The sequence below is a fragment of the Hemibagrus wyckioides genome, linkage group LG06 (assembly GCF_019097595.1).
Source record: "Hemibagrus wyckioides isolate EC202008001 linkage group LG06, SWU_Hwy_1.0, whole genome shotgun sequence".
Taxonomy (NCBI): Eukaryota; Metazoa; Chordata; class Actinopteri; order Siluriformes; family Bagridae; genus Hemibagrus; species Hemibagrus wyckioides.
In genome coordinates this window covers 13,316,784-13,336,699 of record NC_080715.1, presented here as the reverse complement: position 1 = coordinate 13,336,699, position 19,916 = coordinate 13,316,784, and the positions used below count along the sequence as shown (strand labels likewise).

General features: G+C 42.6%; 1 protein-coding gene across 5 annotated transcripts in view; it reads right to left on the bottom strand.

The window, feature by feature from the left end:
• The window catches only part of pard3bb (par-3 family cell polarity regulator beta b), a 268,913-nt gene that overhangs the window by 123,872 nt on the left and 125,125 nt on the right, over positions 1 to 19,916 (bottom strand). For all 5 annotated transcript variants that reach the window (XM_058392331.1, XM_058392335.1, XM_058392332.1 and 2 more), the window contains exons 12-13: positions 8,317 to 8,502; positions 2,117 to 2,287 (exon numbers count right to left, since the gene is read on the bottom strand). In XM_058392331.1, the coding sequence (XP_058248314.1) occupies positions 2,117 to 2,287; positions 8,317 to 8,502 (357 nt within the window). The remainder of the gene's footprint in view (positions 1 to 2,116; positions 2,288 to 8,316; positions 8,503 to 19,916) is intronic.

Here is a 19,916-nt window from a genome sequence, read left to right as displayed (position 1 = left end):
GCACAGAGGGTCTGCAGCTCCTTTGGCCACAGGGGCATCTTGAATGTCCAGCCTAATTACACACTATTTAGGAGCAGCTGGAGGAAGTGTTTGGGGAGTGTGTATCCAGGTTCGGATTGTGAGTGCATGTTTGTGCGTCCCGAGACGAGCATCTGGGCGTCCTCTGAGACAGATGCAGGGGGAGGAGGAGGACAGGTTTTAACGCTCGGCTGGAGATAAATTCCACAAGCTCAGGAGAACTGATGATGAGGTGAAAGTGAAAGGGTGGTGAGGTGTCTGGCCAAAACACTTTTCTTACTGCCTTATGGGTTTTAGGAAAAATTTCCTGTCTCCAAGCAGAGCCAGGAATCAGATTTCAGTTTATTTCTAATAAGAAAGGCAACACTTTTCTTTAACCTTTAAAAGTTTTCAGCATGCCGTTTAATATCACAGCTTCAGATCCCTAAACTATTTAATGCCTGTGGTCACAATTCGGAAATTGTTTTCTAAAACATTATAGCAGTAATCAGTGAACGGCGCTAGAATAAATTAGGAGCTGTCTTGATGTCATGCGAGTTTTCATTTTTCCCTGTGCGAGTGGTGGAACTGGTCACATAACCAGAGTCATTTACTTCAAGCACTCGCCTCAAAAATATGATGCTAGCAAATCGATACTATCTGTGCATGCTATATACAGACACAACTACCACATTTGGAAGATATAATCTTTAAAAAGAGTCAGTATTGATTTGAATAAGATTTATTCAAATCAATTTATATTTCATTTATATTTCCATCGCAGCTATGACTGGAAAGGCCATGACTGGAACCAGGACTATAAATATAAAAATCTGCCTAGTGATAAATAGAAATATTTATATTGCACCGATGTTACATATTACCTTAAATCTCTTAAAGACAGAGCAATCACTTTCCTTTTGCACATCACTATTCTATGTCCATTTAATTGAAATGTTACTGCATGGTTAAATTTTCTATTTGAACTGACGGATTTGTATCCTTTCCAAGTATTTTTCCTGAGAAGGTGCGGGATCCGCTGTATTTCACCTCTTCACTTCCTTTGCTGCTGTGGTCCGGGTTAGCTGGTGGTCATGGGGTGATGTCCACATGTCTCATTTCCATTATGATCAAAATTTTCCAAAAAGCATGTAGTTTGCACCAAAGGACTATCCAGGGGTATAAGCCTGTCACATACCGCCTAGTCACCGTGAAATGTTTTTGAGGATCAGGATTATTGGTGCAATTACAAATGACTGTTAGGGTTGTAGAAAACACGGCCAAGCACTATAAAAATGACACGATTTGCTATTATATGAACATCATATTTACTCATTCAAGTCAACAGACGAAACAGCTAGAGTTCAGTTCAATGATACAACTAATCCCCCACCAAAGGTAAATGTATGTAGCTAAGAACACATCTAGGATTTCAATGGGTTAACTGTAATAAAGCACTTGTGAACACTCTAAAGTGCTGTCACTGGAGTGTGGTTGTGTGCGAGTGCAGCCTGAGCAAAGAAAACTGCATTCCACTGTGCCCTCAGAGTGGGAATGTGTTAAACTCCGGGCTTAATGGATCAAACAGCACCGCTGGTTAGTATTCATGTGTGGGCGAAGTAGCAGCAGCAGAACATAGAGATCGGCAGCGAGGTTCAGTCTGGTGAGAAAGAAATAACAAAAGAGGAAGCCAGAGTCAGGTTAGAAGTGCGTGTGGCTTTGCACCTCACAGTATTCATCCCACCTTTCAAATTCCACTGACGCGCAGCACTAACACTCCACTGTCCCCTCCTTTATTCAATCCGGCACTCGCACATACACGAGCGTGGGCTTCAGCAGGAAAAGAGACACACAATGACGGTTGATAAGCTCACAAAAATGCCTTTGTGCCTCTGTGTAGTGATACTGCTTCCCCTGGAGGCGTAGCTCTGACCTCAGTCAAGGAGAACCTCTGCACACGGCGAGGAAAAGGCACTTAAACTATGAATAATCAACACCTGTGACTGAACTGCTCAATGGAGTGGCAGACACTTCACAGAGGAGCAAGAAAAGCACGGAAAGACGACGAGTAAGTATATAGTAAGCGAGGCGGCCAAGCAAACGGCACTCGGAGACCTACCTGGTTGGATGGCAGAAGAGCTCGGAGGACAACAAGCTGGATCATCCCTCTGAGGTTCCCCTCCATGGACATGGACCTGCGCAGCGTCTCCATGGCCTCGTGGTTGGACTTTCCCAAGAGTGACTCTCCATTTACGGCAAGCAGCTGATCGTTGACACGCAGGCGACCGTCCTGCACAAACAAAAACTCTGATCAGCAATGTATACACGTCAAGGAAAAGTCTCATAAATTGGTCTTATCAACTTTAAAAGAGAGAGAGGAAAAAGAGGAGAGACTGGTGAAAAAAGGACCGCTGTAACATAAGTGATGACAAGAGATAACTATTAACTGGAATGAGGTTAATAAAATGATTAATTATTAATAAAAACATATTACTGCCATATTGATGTGGTATGAAAAGAATAAAACCTCTCAGGCTACAGGAAAGTAAACAACGCTAGGGAGATAACAGTATTCATGCCACCCTGTTGTTTATTTCCCTATAACTGTCATGTTTTATCCTTATAGATGTCATATTCTAGCAACATTTACCTCCATTTCCATGTTGTAAGTAATTACGTAGCTGAAATCAATCACTGCTGGTGATACTGTATAATGGGATTGTGTGCATGAGATTCAAATGCAAATGTGTCTTAGCGAGATACAGCCCTAACTCACAATTATGTACAGGCACAGCCATGCACGCATGTACACACACACACAGACACGGAGAATCCCAGACTCGATGACCCATAACCTTGGTCATTAACGGTGTGTCTTGATGGACATGTCAAGGCTAAATGAGGTGTAGCTGTGTGAGTGAGGCTGCTTGGCTGGAGATGGTGAAGATCATTACAGTGGCCTCTGTCTGAGCAGATCTGTCCTCCTGACACCACGGCACATGACAAGACAAGCTCGTATTGTCAAACAGTCAGGAAGCAGACCCATATTATCACATCTCCCCTACCTCGGCTGCGTTGTTTTTTTTGACACTATCTCACTTTAAAAACGACCCAATAGAGTGCAAATATAAAACAAAGGGAAAGGGTGTGATCTGACCAGTAGCTGTGATGTGTGTGAGAACTCCGAGTTGTCGGAAGAGGACAACAGCGAAACGCCCCTTGGGTGTGAAAACACTACCGAGCCTGCAGCACATGGCTCATTAAGCAAAAAAGACCCAGCGGGACACCAGTGCATCGCGCTGAAACACACACACACCCCCCACACACACACCCACGTACACCAGCAACACCACAGAGAGAGCAGCAGCACTACTTCTATACTGGCTTATTATACAATAGTACAAACAAGCAACATGCCTTTAAACTGAGTGATTCCTACAGAAAGGAATCCCTGATTTGAGTTCAAAAAAGATGGCAAAAACACAGACCGAATAAGATCCTTAAAAAAACAGGACATTAACAAGTCCACAACAAGTCCATCTCAGTCTACATGTTCAGGAAACTAATAATTCTTGTTACACTGCCCAAAAATTGCTTCAGATTTGATGATGACAATAAAAGATGCAAGTATAATGAAAGCTACGTGTTATGATAAGGGGTTCATCAATACAATTCTGTCCATCTTTATTAAATTAAAGCTGTATTAAATATTAAAGCCCTTCCTGTGTTCACATGCCTTCTATTCTATTCAAAGAGTCAGAAAAGTAGAAATAAAAATCTAATCAAATACCAATCGCACTCAGATCCAAATTCTGATACAGATGGTCAGATCGGAACAGATTAAGGGCTTCTTCTGCAGATTTAGTAAAAGTTAAGTGAACTACACAGAGGTTCTGGACATGCAGGACAGTTTGCCTTCAAAAAGCTAAGCATAGGACATCTGAGGCTGTTGATATTCATAAGAGTCGGTGCTGTGAAAGGTGCCGTGAAACATAAAATTCATTCCAGGGGATTCCAAAGGTCTAAGAGCGCAGATGGTCTATTTCTCTTTCTTCACCTCATTGCTTCCATAACAACTAGCAATGAAAACAGACAGGTTATTAATGTAAGTAATGTCATCCATCGAAGTTAACTGGAAAGGAGAAATCCTTCATTGTGCTGGAATGACATGTTAAAATAAAATAAAATAAAATAAAACAGTCGCACTCTTCTAAATGCCTGACATTTCAAGGCTAATCTGCTGCTCAAACTGATGAGCGCGATTTCATTTGTGTCTAATTCTCATTACATTTAGCATTATTTGTAACGTGTCAGAGTTGACGTTTTCTCTTTTTCTTTGCGGTCTCCTGTTAAGGCGATCACATTGAAAGGTTTACTTCATATAAAACGTTCTCCGTTCACCTTGGCAGTATGTATCGGTGCATCCTTCAGGTACAGTGAGCTCTGGCCAAACATTCATTAAGGTGAAATGGTGAGAAGGGGGCGGGGCTTCCAGTGAGTGGCACAACAAATGTGCAAATGTTTATTAGCTCATTTCTTCTTCTTCTGGTGTATTTTTGAACCTAATTCCAATCAGAGCTCCTATATGAGGCTGACAGATCTGATTTCTTGGTATTTTCCATCTGCTATGTGACAAGTGATTTTAGTGGCTGTATCAATAAAGCTGCAAGTTATGGTTGCATCTCACCCTGTCTGCTCGCTCTTTCTCTCTTTCTCCATCACGAGTCTAGGGAGAAGACACATCCCACCCACAGGCTCGGGACACTTCCAGCTAATTAGCATGGGCACAGAGAGTTTTTAATTAGCGTTAATGCGCTGAAGCTAGCACTAACTCTGGCTCTGTAATTACAGCATAGTGTCATCAGGGGCTACATTAGGAACAACAGGCCTTTTAGTCCACGCACACACGCACACGCACACGCACACACACACACACACACACACACACACACACACACACACACACACACACACAGCACCCTTCTCTACCTCTCCTTGCTGCAGTCTGACTGCTGCCCTGGCTGATATGAGAGCTCAGGGAGCGAAAGGGCACCTTTAAAGTTATTAAGTGCTTCTGGCATCACTAAAGTGCCCTGACTCCAGACCTGCTGAGACTCACTGAGAGCCTCCTTCGTTTATAACACAAAGAAGCTCTGAGTTTTACATGTAAACTCTCACACATGTATAAATCCACAGACGCAGAGACACGCTCACACTCACACACACACACCTCATCCTTGATAACTGGGTATTTTTAGATCCTCTCTTCACATGGATTTAACATAAGGAGGATGATGAAGGGGGAAAAAAAAGGTGTGACATTCCCCCCCTGCCTAACTGCACATATGGACACTCAGGATGGATTCAAGCCTGTATTGAGCAAATTGAGCCTTTGGTAGGAGAACTAATCAAGAATCAGATTAGTTATGATCAATACATCAATACTTTTTAATTAGGATACTAAATAAATATCACCGACATGCTGTGAAGCTGAAAGCGAATTCTGACACACAGTCAGTGTACATAGGGATTAGTAAAAAGGGGATATGAGACTGATGACTAACATCTACAATCTCATCATCTCAATGGCTAGAACACCACAAAGCTGGAAGTTAAAAAAGGTTATTTGGTACAATCACCATATTTCTTTTTGGCATGGCCATTTTTCTGTTATATTCAAAGAAATAAAATCGATATGTACTAGAATATGATGAATGAGGAATAAAACATGACCAGGCATGCTGTTGTAGGAAAATAATCCTTGCAAATGTGGTGGATTATTTTCCTACGAGAGCATGTCCTGAAGTGAAAGTCTTATTATCGCTAACATTATGGCAGCTATAAACAACCCCATTACCTGCATTTCTTTTTTTGAGAGAGGATAATCAATAACACACACACCTCTCCTAAACAACCGTCTATTACAAAGCCACCTGAGACTCCTTTTGTAAATATTACATATACATCTTTCTAGCAGAAAACTTCAGCACAGTGAACTATTAGACATTTTGAATGAGACACTGTTACAGATAACTTCTTAACAGCTTTCACACTCCCCTTAACCCCGAGTTCACATCGTTCAAACCCCTACTTGTAACCCAGAGTAGATGGAGGTTCCACACTTGTAATACAGAAGCAGGGTTTGCATCACTGAAACCCTGCTCATAAGTGGGATTAACAGACCAAAGAGAACTTTGCCTCATAGTATACCTAATTCTAACCCTTACCCTTGAACACAGGGACCTCAGAAAAGGTTTTCCTACATAGTGGAAATATATTAGTCCTAATAATTCACACTAACTAGAACAACTCAGTTAAGTAGCCTTTATTTGTCACATATGTATTACTGCACAGTGATATTTCTTTCTTCGCATATCCCATCCTTGGACGGTTGGGGTCAGGGTGGAGGGTCAGCCATGATACGGTGCCCCTGGAGCACAGGGGGTTGAGGGCCCAACTGCGGCAGCTTGGTGGTGCTGGGGCTTGAACCCCAATCTTCCGATCAACAACCCAGAGCCTTAACCGCTTGAGCTTCCCACCTCCCCTGTTGTACAATCACACCACACACAATATAGAAGATTGCATTGTCTGTGTGCTTTTCTTACTGTATTATTACCCCAACAGACTGAAAGTCTTCTAATTCTATGGCCTAGTGAACCAGTATCAGGACTTCAAAGCACTAAGTCACTCTGGATAAGCGCCTGTGCCAAATACCATAAATGTAAATGGAAATGTAGAAGGCAGGTAGGACACAGAAAGACAGAAGAACAGAGTGAAACAGACTCAGCCCGCCTCCGGATACAGAGGCAAAACGGCTTTGCTCCGACGAAGCCATTGTTTCCATATGAAGAGAGAGGTGGGGTCCACTGACACGCGACAGAGCCTTGGGTGGCATGCACTGCTGTGATTCTGAGGTCTTAGCTTAAAGCTTAATCAAATTCCACATTAAGCTAGTTTATTCTGAGCGCTCAGGCGCCATAGAAAAGATAGTAGTTCATATGTTATTAAAGTGGGTAATTATTTGTGTCTCTCAATATCCATATAACCTTGTTTCTGTCCAACTTAAAATAGCCCTGGAATTGGTTGAGAGATTCTCTGTAGCTCTCAGATGAGGCTGAACCATGTGTTTGTCATCATTTTTGTTTCATCTTATCTAAAAGATGACCGAAGCCCGAAACTTTCCTGGCTTGAGATTTTGATACATCCTGAATGGGCTAGCTCTATAAATGATCTCTGTCAGGGTTTTCCAATCTCATCAAGAAAAGGGTCGGTGTGGGTGCAGGGTTTCATTTCGACCAAGCAGAAGCCACACCTGAGTCTACTGAAAGCCGGGATCAACTGATTAAACAGGTAGAATCGGATGTGGCTCTTGCTTGATGGAATGAAAACCTGCCCTCACAGAGACCCTTTGTGGATAAGATCGAACTACCTGATCTTGTGTCTTGACCACCTTATTTTCATTTGTGTTGTACATTTACCTTCACTGTGAAAACATTGTCTATTTGCATCCTTAACAAGCAATACAAAACCAGCGAAAGAAATATTTTGTAATAAGGCTGGCAAAAAAACTGGGGTGATTTAAACTAGGTAAATGTGATTTTGGTGAACTAGGTAGGGTGTTTAAATGAGGTAAACGAAACAACTGGACTTGTGGAGAACGTACTAGCCAATTTACAGTCTCCCGAACACCTCTAGACAAACAAACAGATAAATACGAAAAGATAAATAACCCAACCTCTAATACGAAGACGTGCTTGACAGTTATGTTTGTGGATCTTTGTTGTTTAACAATCAAATCCATGACAGACCTAGCATGAACCATCGTTCTTTGTACTTTTGGGCCCATACGACCCCACAGTTATGATCGAGAGCTAATCACTGATGGTGTGTAACTGCTGTGAATCTGAGGTCTACTTCTCAGCACTGTCCTCCAGCATAGTCCCATGTCCACACAGCACCCTGCTGACAGACTCTCTATCTACTTAAGAAGGTTAAATTCAAGGGTCAGGGGTCAAGCAAAGATGCCAGCTGCAACTGTTGCAGGTCATTAGGCCTTTGGCGGTCACCTCTAAGAGGTCCTGTTTAACCTGAGGGCTCAGAGTTCATCTCTCTTCATTACTGTAGTAGACATTAATGTAGCTGTGCTTTTCGGTACAGGTTCAACATCCATTTCTTTTATCCACTATCATGGCTGCATGTCACTAACTAGCTATTTTTCCAACTCTAATAATGCATGAATAAGCCTAATGGTTGTTCAGTCTCAGAAAAACAGTTCTGGACATCAAGTCACTGGGCAAAAAAGTCCACAAGCTGCAGTACCTTATAAGCAGCTCCTCCATGGATGATGGACTTGATGAAGATGCCCAGGTCTTCACCGGTCTCACGAGACTTGTTGCCTTTAAGGCTGACACCCAGGCCAGCTGAGCCGGAGTCATTCAGAGGCACCTCGAACATCAGCTGCTCCTTCCCTTCCTCAGGCAGAGCGGCACGCACCGGTTCCTCTTTCTAAGAGAGAGAGAAAGATGGAGAGAATATTAGGTAGAGAGGGGAAGAGAGAGAGAGAGAGAGGTCATTCCATTTGAACATAAAAGTAACCTATTTTACCAGAGAATAGCACAACCTTTTCATGCTCCCTTTCTGAAAGGCGGCCTATTCTGAAAGCTCCGGGGTCATTTAGAGCCATAATCCATTCTCCATTATAGAGGCCCCAATGCGCACTGAGCCCTGCTGGATTTCCCCCTCCTGTTTTTGCTTCTTTTTTTTTTATTTTTCATTTTTTCGCCATAATGCTCCTGAAATGACCTGTACATCTTTTTAGAGAAATTTTCTTTCAAAATGAGAGGGAGAAAAAAAAAGGAAAATGAAAGTGAGAAAGGGGAGGAAGAAAAATGTCCATTATTCCATGGGCACAGTGAAAACACAATCTTTTGTCGCTAGGGAAACCGGCCAGTAATGAGCGAGTGTGCGACTGTACTGCACTCGTACTTATTTTCCGAGGAAGAAAGTAGAATAAAAGAGTGAGAAGAAGGGAAAAGGGAAAATGGCTATAAAACAAATGGGTTAAAGCCTGTGTTTGATCTATACAGTAACAGGAAAAGAGCTAGCATGCACGAGCTGGATGCAAAGATAATGAAGTCAGTAAAAGTGGCACAGTTTCAGCTGTATATCAAACTCTGCAACGCGTTTCTTGTTATTATGTCCAGGGCTTCTTAATGTCAGGCAGAAAGTCTCAGTCTGGAGGATAAGATGTGTGTATATCCAAATTAGAGGCTGCCTTTAAGCAGACTGAAGATTTGCCAGCAGTAAATATTGGGGGAGGAATAGAAGGATAAGCTGGGCAGTGAAGAAGGGCTAAGACGAAGAGTGTGTGGGTCAGCAAGGCCTGGTTTATCACTGTTTACTGGAGGATTGTGGGTTTAGGATGTCTTAGCTGTACTGTCTCGCTCTCTTTCTGTCACAAACACATACTGAGCAGAACATGGCAGTGGGGTAGAGGAGGGAGGGGGATAGTAGTGTTTCATTAAGTGGAGAGAGAGAGAGAGAGAGAGAGAGAGAGAGAGAGCGCGAGAGAGAGAGATGGAAAATGTAGTTGTCTGGAATGTCCTTAAACCCCAATGTCACGGTCATAAAGCAGTCCAAACACAATAAAATGTCATATTTTGTTTATGGTACAAGACATTAAAAAACAAAAAACAAACAAACAAAAAAAAACAAAAAAAAACAAAAAAAAAAAGAAAAACCCGCAAGGTTGTTACAGGGTTGTGCATTTCCCGTGGGGATTGTGGGGGTGAGGAATGAGATCCGAGACCACCCGGGGTCTCTAACTAAGATGGACCGCTGAGGAGTCAGTTGTCAAGCCTCTCTCTGTGAACAGGGAAAAGTAAGCCCCCTGTCAGGACCTCACGCAAAATGCCATGCCACATCCAAACTCCACTGATTTCTGCTTGTACCACATGTTTATCAGCAAATGTTTGTACAGGAGACGTGTGTTAGTACAGAAAAAATGCAACATTGTTGCTTTGCAATTGGTAAAAATGATCTGAAAGCCACAAGAAGAGATCCGTTTAAACTCAGATATCCCCCCTGTGGCTATCTAGCTTTCCGGTGAAGTTTGCAGAGCCGCTCGCAATAAGCAGTCATTCAAACTAGTACGCTGAGTAAGTGATGGGTACGCCGAACACAGCCGGTGTCTAATCTGTATAGCCGGCATCTGCTCATGTGGTGAGGAGAGCGTCTTAATGAAGAACGAGACACATGGAGTCATCAGCGGGAGCAGATGGATGAGCATATCCATAGGTACAAGAACAAATGACATTCTGAAGGTTTAGTGACGAGCACATACACAGCTGTTTGAGACAGGAAATCTCCCTCTTTACTTCTCTTTCCTCTGTCCCCTCCCTTTTTCCTCCCTCTCCCTCTCTCTCTCTCTCTCTCTCTCTCTAAAGTGCATGGACGAACAGACGCTCCATTTGGTAATGCATAGCTCTGAGGAGATTCGGAGACCCCCTGCAGGCTCCCAGAGGACAGTCAGGAGAAGTGAGATGTGTCTCGAGGGAGTGACGATGTCAGTGGTCTTCCATGGCCTTCATGACTGAGTGGACTACAATGACCACAGTAAACAAAGGCTTTAAAGACTTCCTCCCAAGACCCCACAACACACACACACACACACACACACACACACACATACACTAGCCTTATGTGGCAGCATGCCACATTTTAGTGATGCGTAACATGTCCAAATAAGGGGGTTATAACTCTAACCACTTTAAACCAGGGCCCAGTGCCGAAAGCACATGACGTACCGCAAGTGAAAAGAAAATGTTTCGTGGCTAGCACACATTTCAGCTCAAATTCAGACCCTGCGGTGTGGCACGGGGACCATGATCTCCCGGAATTCACTAGTCTAGAGCCAGGAGGTCCATTTTGAGGAACCACACCGGCTCTGGAGCAAAATTTACAGGGCAAATGTATCCAAATCAAACATCCAAAATGCAACATATTACCAGCATCACGCTGAGCAAAGCTGTCTTTTATTACATGAAGAGCACAACCTCTATTCTTGCGTTTGGCGTCCATTCAAGAGCAAGTTTCCATGAGTTCCATCTCCGCTCCAAAGCATTCTGATCATTTCCTGTTTAAAACTTATCGTGCCATTCATCAGCCTGCACTCAGAAAGGCGGTCAGAAAAAAAAAAACCCCACACTATAAGAAACACACTCAACTATCTCCCTGTATTACTGAGCAGCACAAATAAGGATGTTATTTCTTACACAAACGACCGTGCTGCACATAAAAGGCAGCGGACACGTCCTCACTCCACGTTAAACTGTTAAATGCCTAGATAAGCAAACTTCGGGGTAATAATTTAGACATTTATACACATGATTCATCTTGCTGGTGGCTCTGCGAGCATTTCAAAGGCTGTAGATTAAAACCCAACGTGACATTTAATTAAGATGAGGCGTGAGAAAGGGAGCCTGGCCGGCCCCGTCGCAACCCACAGAGAGAAGCTGCACCTATTAACGCTGCTAATGGGCTCCGGTATGGATCACCATACACCTCCACAAGCACACACACTTGACCAGGGAGAAAAACACACATGCACATAGGCTTGGATTTGCACTGATTGATGTCATTTACTGAAAATCTAGCAAGAGGGGACAAAAAAAAATATATTCGCCATATAATGGTAGTCTAAAAGGTGGCCATTTTTGGGGTGTCAGTAAACATATCCGCACAAAACATTTGTAGTACAGTCTAAAGCTTTTGGTCTCCCGGGTCTGTGTGCACTCCTACAGGGTCTCTGCTTTCATAATAGCCTCCTACTATCTAAAAAACATGCTGGTAGGTGGATTGGCTATGCTAAATTGCCCAAGGTGGGAATGAGTATGTGCAATGAACAGACATCCCACCAAGCTTTCCTCAATGGGTGGCAGGTCATTTAGTGCCATGGCTCTCAAACAGCATACTGCCCTACCCCAGTCTCTCTCTTCTATTGCTTCTTTCATCAGCTTTTCAGCTGGATTTTGTTTTCTCTTCATAAAATATTATTCTTCCTTTTGTGTGTTTATCAGTGTCACTTTATAAAGTGACCTTGGGTGTTAGAAAGTGGAACACATCCATGTAAATAAATATAATATTCCTGCCTCCTGCGAATAGCCTCCAGATTCATCATGACCATGACCAATTATCTGATTAAGATGGAAGGAGAAGGAGGTTAAGAGCTTTCTAATGAGCAGCATTCGGCAAAAAATATTAATTACCAAACTTTACTTCAAATGTTTTTCTGTAACCATGAGTTTATTTTTTCTGATGCATATGTAAATGAATGTGTTATATACACTGGCCAAGCATAACATTATGACCACCTACCTAATATTGTGTTGGTTCCCCTTTTGCTGCTAAAACAGCCCTGACCCGTCATGCACTGTGTATTCTCACACCTCTCTATCAGAACCAGCATTAACTTCTTCAGCAATTTGATAAACAGTAGCTCGTCTGTTGGATCGGATCACACGGGTCAGCCTTCGCTCCCCACGTGCATCAATGATCCTTGGTCGCCATGACCCTGTCACCGGTTCACCACTGTTCCTTCCTTGGACCACTTTTGATAGATACTGACCACTGCAGACCGGGAACACCCCACAAGAGCTGATGCTCTGATCCAATCTAGCCATCACAATTTGGTCCTTGTCAAACACGCTCAAATCCTTACACTTGTCCATTTTTCCTGCTTCTAACACATCAACTTTGAGGACAAAATGTTCACTTGCTGCCTAATATATCCCACCCACTAACAGGTGCCATGATGAGGAGATCATCAGTGCTATTCACTTCATGTGTCACTGCTCATAATGTTATGCCTGATCAGGGTAAGGTCAGGCACAGAAACTTAATATAAAGTGTTACTGGAAAGCTTAAGTAAGACCTCGCTTGTCTCTCTCATGGTTATTTTTTTTGCATTTGCATTATATATTGGTGTGCATCAAACCCATGCACATGCACACAAACTGTATGCATGTGTCAGTATGATTGTCTGTCTATTGTGTATACTACAAATTCAGCTGGAAATTATTTTATGTATTCCTGTAACATTTCATACAAACAAGTACTAGACAGGGTTATGTTCCTGCAGAATTCAAATCTGATGCAATACGTAAAAAAAAAAATATGTTATGATACAAAAAATAAAAAGGAGTACAGAACATGTGCACTACAGCGCATTATGTTACAGTTTCAACAGTCCATGTGTTCTCAATGTCAACTGAAGACGGGAATAAAGATGAGAACATGAGAACAGGGTCATCAATTTCCTGTGTATAAAGCAGGAGAGGAAGAGGATGCACAGCTATAGTGGAACTGTCCTTCACTGCGGACCTGTGATGGATCTGCTGGCGCTTGTCTGGTTCTTCCACACGGATGTCAGGACTCAAGGTTTAAACTCGCACAAGGCCAAAGTGTGTGTGTGTGTGTGTGTGTGTGCAATGATGACATGCACCATAAACAGAGTAAATACATACACACAGCTCTAATAGCCATTCTAGCCTCAAGCTGCTTTCCTGAAAAGACTCTAAACGGCTCCATTAATGATTTACTCGTACAGGAAAGGGAACTAACTCAACAGGCCACCATTACAAACACGATCAATGACCATGTTAATTAGACAACTCGACCAGGTCTGAAATCGTGTGTGAGAAATAAAGTGAACGCCACGATCCTGGCTCCTATGCCGTGGGTAACTGGTTTTATGGCTTCCAATGTGCTTTGAGCCATAGCTTTACCCATTCATGCTAACAACACTGTGTGAATTACAACAGCCTCCTCATATTGGAGCAAACACATTAGAAGATACAAACCAGAATGAATTTATCACCACCACATACACACACACACACACACAGAAAGTCAACAGGAGAGAGAACAGGGACAAATGAAAGCATCATGGGTCATCGACTTTTACTACTTCACCCTTTCTTCCTGAGAAAAAAACACACACACTTGTACAGAAAACCAGTGGTAAAAAGAACGAAATAAAACGTCTGAAGAATGACCTCATCTCTAAAGCGCTCTCATGGGCATCAAGAAATCAGCAAATGCATTAATAAAATTAATATGCTCATTATGTGATGATCATTAAGCGTTTTTTTTTTTCCATTTCACTGTGCTTTAATAAAAAACTCGGGAATGTTTTTTCGCCTCAAGGAGTTTCAGTTTGTCAAAGGATGACATTCAGTGCTATGTCTGTTGAACAAGAGTCACATTTCCCAGTGCAAAAAAAAATAAAATAAAATGCTGCATTATAAGTGTGCATGTTGGTTTTGGATGTTGCACTATACATCTTTTCCCCATTCTATAGCTGTAACACACAAGCTGCATCTCAAACAGTGTCTTCGTACACTTTTTAGTGCGAGTGCTGTGTTCACGCAGGAAAGCCCACTGAGCTGTAGTATAACAACACAACACCTCATCTTGCTTTTTATTCTACAGCAACAATGAAGGAAAATTCCTCCAGTATCCCTGTTGGTCCGGCGGCAGGATCCCAGGCTCTCGATGCTGTGGCCTGGGTTCAATAAACTGACCCAGCCACTGAGGGGTTAACTCTCAGTGTCGGTCTCAATCCCTGATAAAATAGGAGGGCTGCGTCAAGTAGGGCACCCGGCATCGAACCTGTGCCAAAATCAAAATATACAGATCCCCTGTGGTGACTCCGAACATGGACAACATTCGCTTAAACTTCCCATGCAGATAACTAGCTTACGGCCAGAGCAAAAAAAAAACTGAATATCCTCACCACTACAACAGGTTCACAGGTGAAAAGTTCACGGGACTACAATTAATCGTCCCTGAACATGTGTACGAGAATAGAAAGCGGTTACTCAACAGTTGCAGGACAACCTGAAGACTACAGGACCAACAGTCACACAGTGAACAATAACAATGGACTCTAGCATTCCTAAACCCCATTCAAATCTCCTGAACTCCTCACACACGGAAAAATAGCAGCACAGAATTGTGAATCTGAATGTGTTTGGACAAACCAGACCTCTTATTAAACATCACCAAGAACAGAAGAGGAGAAGTAATGAATTTCATAAACAAGAAAATGAACATTTCAAACAGACAATCCCAAGCATGAAGCTGAAAATAAAACCTCAAGAACAACTCAAGATGGCCTGGTCCAGAGGTATTCAAACTGGGAAGTGAAGGAATATTTTAATTGTACGCAATAAAAACAGCAGATGAGCTGAACGACATGTGATACTGGAGTGATTGATAGTTTTCCACGGTCAATGGAGATTTTTGAGCTCATTGTCAATGCAAAAAACACCTATAAATGTGTGAGCATCATTAAATAAGTATATAACATCAATTAATTGCATTTATTATTATGGATGCCATCCAAATATTTTGTCCAAATTGGTATCAAAAAGTGAAAAACAAATAGAAAAAGTAAAAAAAAGTGTAAAATCGATCAAAGTAATTCAGCACGTTTTTTTTTTTATCTGCTTTGCTGTCAGTCACTGCGTGCACATCAACAACATTTGTGTGCATGTGCATTACGGCTCTAACAAAGAAGTGTATTTATGTTAATTGCAATCGTTCCACTAAAAATGTGCAAAAAATAAATAAAAAAAAAAGGCAGCTCATGGGTGGAAAAAGTTTGAATACCTCTGGCTTAAGTCTCTGAACTTGAATCCCACTGAAAAATTTCTAGAGGATTTCGAAATTGTGTCCATCAGAGTAACCTTAGGGAACTAAAGACAATTTGCCAAGAGGAATTAAGCTGCAACTGAGCAGCAATGCTGTGGAAATGTGTGCCAGTGGACAGGACAAGGTAAGCGTGCCATGTCTGTTATTTGTGGTAGCCGAGCCATAAGCGCAGCTAAATCCCGATTCAAGCCTGGCTCAGGTTGCCAGACTGGACAGCTGATCCAGCCTAAGTTAGCACGGAAATGTTGAAGGCTTGAAGAGCTCATACGCACGCACACACAGATGGAAGCGGCTCAGTGTGGACGTGTGAGGTCGGACTAATGAGGTCAATATTACTTTGAGAAACTAGGAACTAGGCTGTATGAAGTGGAAAAAGGAAAAAAAAAAAAAAAAAAGCTTCTGGCCGCCAGTCTCACTCGTCACGTGCTTGTCCATCTTGCTGGATGCTGGGTTTTTCTGCGTGTTTGGTATGAGTTTAGTGGGATTTCTGTAACGCCAGCCGGCCCGAACTGGACATCAAATCCAGAATGCAAGAGGAGATGCAAGCTGCTGATTGTTTTCCCAATCACCAATGCAGAATGGACAAAATGTGTTGCTTTTGTTTTTTTTCAGCTCTCGTGTGAAGCCTGGCTCCATGTCTCTAGATCGCTCCTTCGTTTTGTCTTTTAAGCAGAAAGGTGTGTGAGAGTGTGTGTAAGAATGCTGGTGAGAATGATTTGTGTAAATGCATTAGCACGAACCAGCAGATGGTGACGGAGAGAAGAAGGCTATTGAACAGAGCTCAACTTCACCACCATCACACCCACGTCTTATCATCATCTCTCACTCTCTCTCGTCCCTTCTTCCTCTCGTTCTCTTCCCACTTCTCTATTTCCACCTCCTATCTCTCAGCCCTTCTCCCCTCCCGTTCTCGAGTCTCTCTAAGCTGGTGATATTTGTCGTAGATCTATGCCATCTGTATGACTTTTTCCCGGTATACCTCTAATAAACTCATCAGCATGAACTTCCAGACCCCTCGATTCATTATTCATCGTGAGCATAAACAAACATACTGCGTGTAATTACACACAACTGCATCTTTGTTACACAGTCTGCTTCATTATCATATCTCTAATAGCTTCTGCATGTAAGCGTGAGTGACTCATGCTGGAAGGATGGCTGGAGAGATGGATAGATGAAGTGCACTTTTCAACCCACACAGGAGTGTGCTACACATGTCAAAGTGCTTGGAATGAAACACCATTATGGCAGAGATGGGAAGAATGGAGAACAAGTTGGAAGCCCATTTTTAAAGAAAGAGCCTCCTCCACAAGCATTCACTGGAGGCCAATGAGAGGCTAAAGGCAGCAGTGTGCCGAAGAGACACGGCGGGTCTGGTCTAAATGGATTCTGTTTAAGTGCAGATGAAAGGGCTACATGGAGAGGGATAGAAGCAGTAAAAGAAATGGGGTCGGGGCATGGATGGAGGTCTCAGACCCTCTACTCTCCGGTGCTGGATGCGGGTTTATTGACTCTCCTGCGGACTTCGGGGGTAGTCTGTCAGAGGGACTGGAAATGGGACGCATGAGACATCAGAGAGACAACAAGCCGCACTTCAAAGCTTTATTGAGGAAGCAATGCAAGCAGTTCCTATAGGTCTGGAGGAGAGATTAAGGAGCACAAAGCCAAGAGCCCGGAACTAGCCACTTCCTCCTGAGAAGTGTGTGTGTCTTGTTGGCCTGTCGGAGTGTATGCCATTATTGCTGCATTACACTCAATAAACCATCATTGAGGCAGGAAAAGTTTTCAGGCCAACAGCCAAGCCTCATCAAGTCCCTTAGTGTCAACATGAGTGGATTAGGTAGTGTGAACTCCGCTCCATATTTCATCTCAGACGCAGGGAAATCTCGCAAACAGACAAGGAAATGAGGCCTAGCTTGCTCGCTTTGGTTCACAAAGTCATATCTAATATCACGATTACTATTTCATTCTTCAGCAGGCTAGCGGCAGCTTTCACCCCAGTGGGCTGCTGTTCTGCTGAAAAAAGATTAAGAGAAGTATGATGTAGACTCAGCGTGTGCCATTTGGAAACGGGTTCCAAGGTTTGCCATGGAAGCTCATTGGGCAGTTAGAAATGCTCCGAGGCCTTTGTTCATTAGATACAGGACGACAAACGCACCTGCCAGCATGAGAGATGATGGCTCCTCTCACCATTACACTCATCACACGGCACCAAAACAGGAAGCCAGAGCACCACACCAGCGCCCTCTGAACAGTTGCTAACAGCGGCACTGCCTCAATTCCCAGCCATCTCTACATGATCACCTGTCCAAAAAGTGCTGGGATATGTGAATTACTCAATTTACATGTACCTTCCTGTCCTCCCTTATAACTAGCTGGCTAATTAACACCTGAAAACCTAGCTTGCATTTGACACAAACAGAAGAGTGGATTGGTGTATCCGAGTCCTATTTCTCATTGTCGGATGGTCCGTGGTTTATTTAGCTGTAGTTAAAGTGATTTGTCCATCAGTGTCAATAAGTTAAGTTGTCTTTATTTGTCACATATACATTACTGCACAGTGAAATTCTTTCTTTGCATATCCCATCCTTGGGGCAGGAGGATCAGAGCGCAGGGTCAGCCATGATGCAGCACCCCTGGAGCAAAAAAAGGGGGGGGGGGGCTTGTGGTAAGGGCCTTGTTCAAGGGCCCAACAGTGGCAGCTTGGCAGTGCTGGGGCTTCCGGTCAGCAACCCAAAGCCTTAACCACTTGAGCTACCACTGCCCGCTAACAACTAAAGCTAAACTAACAACTAGTTTAGCTAGCACAGCAGTGTTTTTACATCAGCACCACATGATTTGCATTCTAGAGCTGAGGATCTGATTTAGCCAAATCATAAACTCATTTATCTTCAATTAAAAAAACGTGACTTCGGACTCGAACCGATCTGTATATATGTCAAATCAGCAATCCACGAGGAGCTCAGCATTTAAAATTTACCGAGCATGTTTGAGGGCAGAGATATTTTTAACCATCTGGTTAATATTTATGGAACACAGCTATGGTTCCCAATTAAATGGAAGACTTGTGCTGAAATTAACATCTGAGTTTATTTTGTCCCCAGTAGCTCAAAATGCTTGACCTGTGAACCATTTCCTCCACTGAAAGTGAATTTTAACTGATTACTTAAACAACCTGGAATCTTGTATGTTTGTCACTTAAAAAGTCAGATTAATTGCATGTACAATACACAAATTAACCCCGCCATGTATTGTTAATTATTCATCAGAAGGTACATTACACAAAAGCTCCAATAAATCAGTAACCATATTATTTATATCTACATATTATTCCTATATTAATGATCAGTGTCTTATTACTTCTATATAGATATTAATACTCCCCCCGCCAATCTCTTTTTCTCTTTATAGCTATCTCACTTATTCATTACTCTTCCATCAGTGTCTGTCTCTCCTGCACAGTTTCTGTGCATCAGTCACTCCTTCTCCTTGCCCTTAAAATGTATCTTTGCTGGCATTCTTCACATACATTAATCTCTCCTGCCTGAATATTTCAGTCCACAAAGCCACACAAACAGATCTAGCAGTCAGTGCATCAATCATCCAGCCTTTTATGTAAAGCTAGCTAGCTGACTAGAATAAAGGCGAGCTATTGTGTGTGTGTGCTTCCTGCGAATCCTCCATTCTCAGGGTTTGTCTCCTAGCTCACGATATTCACCTGCTTAACTAGTAACGTCACCAGCTAAAGCAGCTGTTTGTCAGCTGTCTACATGCCTGCATGCTAAAGCAACCCTCTCTCTCCTGTCACACAGCCACATCACACACAGAACAATCGGAGGAAGCCTGCCAGCTCTTCCTTGCCAGAACAACAAGTGTGAATGGGCTTTAATATGGTTTAAACAGGCTTTCATTTTTCATCATGCAGCATAATTGACACACTGAGGGGTGGAGGTGTAAAGTGCGTCTCTTTCTTCAGGAAACAAAGTTAACTGAAATTGCTTGAGATGTTAAATTACTGGTGTCAAATAAACTTTGATTAATTTAGTTCCCACCTCATTAGCTAATGCTTACACATGACTGTAAAAAAACAAAACAAAACAAAACACACATGGTTAAATATATGAGATACATTCAGTGGGTTTGCTGAATTTTCCACAAAATGTTCAGGTAGCTAGTGTCATAAAACTCAACGTCTTTGTTCTGTG